At 42.2% G+C, this 5,015-nt stretch overlaps 1 protein-coding gene across 1 annotated transcript in view; it reads right to left on the bottom strand.

Moving 5' to 3' along the window:
• Window positions 1-5,015, bottom strand: part of LOC104520506 (WD repeat and coiled-coil-containing protein) — a 7,791-nt gene that overhangs the window by 1,182 nt on the left and 1,594 nt on the right. The window contains exons 1-2 of the mRNA XM_010162211.2: window positions 4,753-5,015; window positions 1,687-1,804 (exon numbers count right to left, since the gene is read on the bottom strand). The exon at window positions 4,753-5,015 is cut by the window's right edge and continues 1,594 nt beyond it. Coding sequence (XP_010160513.1) covers window positions 1,687-1,804; window positions 4,753-5,015 — 381 coding nt within the window. The remainder of the gene's footprint in view (window positions 1-1,686; window positions 1,805-4,752) is intronic.

The following is a 5,015-nucleotide window of genomic DNA, read 5'->3' as shown; positions in this document are numbered from 1 at the left end:
CTTTTCCCATTTATCTAGTAATATTTGTAAAATTAATAAAGAAACCTGCTGTGACGCTGTTTGCTTTTAAAATTTATGTAGCAAGGCCAGTCATATGCATGATGATACTCACTCCTGGGCTCCCAATTCTCTTAGGTTTACATTTTTAAGCAAAAAATGCAAAGTTGAAACTAACGTGGGTAAAGGAGACATTTTTCTTGGCAGAAAGAAAAGTTATTCAAGTCTTCTAGCTCAAAATCAAATTCCAGTCTGAAAAATTAAGAGATCAGTAGCTACACCTGGAATACTGCGTCCAGTTCTGGAGCCCCCATCTCTGGAGAGACCTGGAGCAGCTAGAACAAGTCCAGAGGAGGCCACGAGGATGATCCGAGGGCTGGAGCACCTCTCCTATGAGGACAGGCTGAGAGAGTTGGGGCTGTTCAGCCTGGAGAAGAGAAGGCTCTGGGGAGATCTTATAGCGGCCTCCCAGTGCCTGAAGGGGCTACAAGAAAGCTGGGGAAGGACTTTTCATAAGGGCAGTTAATGACAAAACAAGGGGAAATGGGTTTAAGCTGAAAGAGGGGAGGTTTAGATGAGATATTAGGAAGAAGTTCTTCACTGTGAGGGTGGTCAGACACTGGAACAGGTTGCCCAGAGAAGCTGTGGATGTCCCCTCCCTGGAAGTGTTGAAGGCCAGGCTGGATGAGGCTTTGAGCAACCTGGTCTAGTGGAAGGTGTCCCTGCTGATGGCAGGGGGGTTGGAACTGGATGGTCTTTAAGGTCCCTTCCAACCCAAACCATTCAAAAAGAAAAAAAATTCTACAAAACTGTTCTCACCGGGTACATCACACGTTTCTGGGTTGTGCCACAACACTAATAAAACACTCAGTGTTTCAATGCAGGTAACTGATCCTGCAAGAGGAAAACTACCAAACTAAGGTAAGAGAGTGGTAAGAACCTTTTCAAAATTCAATTATCCAACTCCAGTTTTATCCAGGTATTGGAATAAAGTATTTATCCAACAACTACTTAAAGAAAAACAAAACTTGCACAATGGTAAGAACAGCCTTGAAGCTGTAGGACAGCTGCTCAGCAATCTGCAAGCAGCTGGAATACAGTGCAGAGAATATCTGTGGTAGTCAGAGATCGGATCCCAAGAGCAGGTTTTTTACCTTTGCCAAAAGTCAGACACTCAGGACTGACACACACACAGATGTGCAGGGATGACCACAGCGATAAAAAAAGGTAGTTTTAGTTTTCTTCACAGCAAAAACTGAAGTGAAAAGCACTGTTAAAATTTATGGAGCTACTTTTGTGTTTATAAAAAACTACAGGATTTCTTAAAGGAGACCAGATGCTGGAAGTACAGATTAAAATATAGAAAACTATTCCAAATCCACCAGTCGATTCAAACCTCCTCCTTACTCAGACTTCTCAATTTAGAACAGCTGAAAACATAAACTAAACACTGAGTGACAGGAATTTTCCTGTATAACTAGAGACTTGATAAGGGAGTCCCAATATGCAAAAATGTGCCTTTTTTTTTTTTTAATAATGTAAAGATTTTTCCTCAGTAAAAGCCCAGAGAAGAATCTTTATGTTATAAAACAAATGAGAAAAATTTATTAACAATCTGTCACTATTTATTCCCTTTTTTTTTCCCCCCAAGATGGGATTACACATATTGCTGCTGCTCACACAACGTACCGTGTTGCATTTCTACAAGGGAGAGACTGAATAACTCCTGGACTACACTCAGACGGAGTTTACTGCCACAAAGAATAACAGCTCGTCTTTCGTCTGAATCGCTTCTGGAAAGCTGCTTCTGTAAATTCAAGAAAAATAAATCATTAGATACCGTGATGTATGTTTGAGCAGAGATGTCAAAGTGGCATTAACCAAAACATGATCACAGAGGCGCCTCCAACGGCATCGTTTACAGAGTCAAATGCTACGCTCATTCCGACGCATTTCAAGACTTCTTTGAAGTCTCAGCTCTCAAAGAGATGATCTGTGAGTGGCAGCAGCAAGCAGCTGTGCCAATTCTGCACGTCTTCTCTCTGGCCACCAACGAATGCCAGGAGCAGAGGAAATGGCAGGAAGATGTGGCAGGGGAGGGTGAGGTTGGCCATGAGGAAAAGGTTCTTGAGGCAGAGGGTGGTGGAGCCCTGGAACAGGCTCCCCAGGGAGGTGCTCATGGCACCAAGCCCGACAAGATTCCAGAAGCATTTGGCCAACATGTGCCCTCAGGGACATGGTCTGAATGTTGGGATTGTCCTGTGCAGGGACAAGAGTTGGACTCAATGATCCTTGTGGGTCCCTTCCCACTCACAGCATTCTATGAAATCATACACTGTTGCTGAAGACACCATGAGCTTCACCCACAGCACAATCCCAACTCCTCCTACCACCTATGAGGGACTTTTTCCTGGGGAGTCTGTAAAGCAGCAGGTTTTCTGTCCTTCCCCCTCCCTGATCCACAACTTAAGAAGAGGTGAGAACTCCTGCCCATGAATGCTTGGGACAAGGAACAGACTAACAAATCAGAAGGGCTTGTCTGTCTCACCTCTGATCATCACTGCCTTAACATCCAAAACGTGTCTTCAAAGAATATTCTCCGTGGGGTAGAGCAAAAGCATTTTTTAAATTTGCCACAGATCACTTGTTACCAAAACCACAAACTCTGCCTTTTCATCGGATAAAACTCACACAACCACGTCACCTCCCAGGGAAGCCTTGAGAACATCTCTGGGTCATGACAAAATTGGGATCAATTCTGACTCCTTATCCAGGCTGCAGATGGACCCATCCACATGCAATGAGGGCGGATGGTAGGGGGGAGGTTGGAGATGCACACGTGCTCTCTGCCCCAGCACTCATCAACAACCCTCCCAAAGACACTGCTTATCTGGAACATTTTGGGTTTCCTCAGCATTTTGTAAAACACAGATAATAACTTGGACAGTAGAGACACGACCGGGGCTCAGCACACAAGGTGAGGATCCCTGTTCACCCGTGAACGATTTCTGAATCAAATCTACTCTGACTCAAGTTAAAACACAGCATTTGCTGCCAGACTTCCCAATGTCACTTGTCATTCAGAAGTCAAATGCTTTTCTTGCCACAAATCATCAGTGATTAAAATCTGTAGGTAAAACTGTAGCACTACTTTAATTTGCAAAGCACCCCCAGGCAAGCTGAGCTAATCCAGCTCTTGGAACATCAGGACAAGCTGGTATGTAACTCGGTTTCAAAATACATGTAAAAAGAGAGATAAATATAGAAATGTAACAAAAATCTGTGCTCCCTCAAATGAAAGCAGGCTTCTAAACAAAAAACCACCTCAGATAAACAAGACACCAGGCTTGCTGAGGGAAACTGTCACCTTTCAGAGTAATGCCCCATCTCTAATTAAGATTTAAGAGAGCTAGAAAAATTATTGAGTTATTACAATTATTAAATGTTTACAATGGAAAACAGGGAAGAGAATGAGGGAATATGATCTAGGGCCTAGGAGTTAAATTCTACAAAAGTTGAGAATCATAATTTTTTGCAACAATAAAGCTGAAAAATAAGAGCTTATTGAAAGGAATCAGCAGTTTAAATGACTTTGAATATTGATTATGGTTTATTAATCTGCATTCTAGAAGAGACCTGGTAGATTTGTGCCATGTTTTGATAATCAGGCAACTTACACTTTCTAGCATGAGATTTGGAAGTGCCTCCCTTCAGCCAGGGAAAGTGTCTTCCACGTGAAATTCGATTTTAGATCCATTTTTAAGCTATGTTAATGGAAATATCTATTGTGTCCCTATGGGTCTACTTTCCTTCTCAGATGGTGCTCTCAGTACCAATTAGCAACATTTCCATTTCAGAGCCACAGCATTTTTCTTTTATTTCAGTCTCCATTATTTTAGTTGCCCTCACAGGAGCACAGGAGATTGATACCAACTCTCATACATTACAATTTTCACTTATCTCAATTTCTAAACAAAAAGCTTCAGAATTTGCCTAAGAAAAACATGACCTTCCTAGAACTTCTTGAATTCTGCAACTGAACTGCCACTCGTGGGTTCTGCTGGAGCCCCACCAGCCGCTGTGGGGTGCAGAAGGAGAAGGTACATCTGCCCGGGGTAGAGCCAAGGAGCTCAGCCCAGGACAAGGTGGGGACTGGGAGCTGCACATTCCCAAACACTAAATCACTTCAAAACCAAAGTAATGGGACTTGTAACACTAGTCCCACCCACAGGAACAGGGTGGAACCCTAATCCTACTGACCATTACATGGGAATGGTCTTTTTTTGGTTTCCCTCCCCCAAAAAATGCTCGTTTTATCACTGCCACACAGCTGTGCAAGAATGAAAGCACTACCACAGCGTCCCTCTGAAATGACAGTAAGTTTAAATACATTAGTTTAAGTTTAGTTTAAAAAAATTATCAGAAATATTTCCCTCATTCTATTTCCCATCACAGAAAAATACAAATAAGTAGTTTTAAAAGAACTGTAAATAGTGGCTGAGACACAATTACAGGAAGAGCAGGGGAAGAAGGACAACACAAACCAGGCAGGTTTACACAAAGCCTAACTAAAGGTAAATAGTTCTCCTATGGGATTCACCTGCAAGCAGCGAGATCATTCACACACCCTGAATCTGCACAAACTAATCATTCAGAGGATGTCATCATTTCACAAGAGTTCATGTTTTAAATCCATACACCAAACACACATCCACAAATAGATTTTATCATGAAAGCTGCCAATACTAATATTACCTGGCAGGTGATGTTAATAAAAGGAGGTTCCTGAGAAGATGGGTACGCTGTAAGATTTCTCTTCCCAGATTTTAGCAGCTCAGTCAATTCACAGAGATGATGCTGTAATTCTGTGAAGTTACCAGACAGTTTTTCTACATTTTTAGAGAAGTAATTCGCCTCCTTTTCACTTAATAGGTTATTCTTGTAAGAATTTGGTATTTTGGAAGCTGCCTCTGGTTGCCTTTTTGGAGATGATGGCTTGTTAGAAAACACCAGTGATG

This window comes from Antrostomus carolinensis, unplaced genomic scaffold (assembly GCF_000700745.2).
Source record: "Antrostomus carolinensis isolate BGI_N321 unplaced genomic scaffold, ASM70074v2 scaffold11072, whole genome shotgun sequence".
NCBI lineage: Eukaryota > Metazoa > Chordata > Aves > Caprimulgiformes > Caprimulgidae > Antrostomus > Antrostomus carolinensis.
This window is presented reverse-complemented; position numbering and strand designations above follow the sequence as displayed.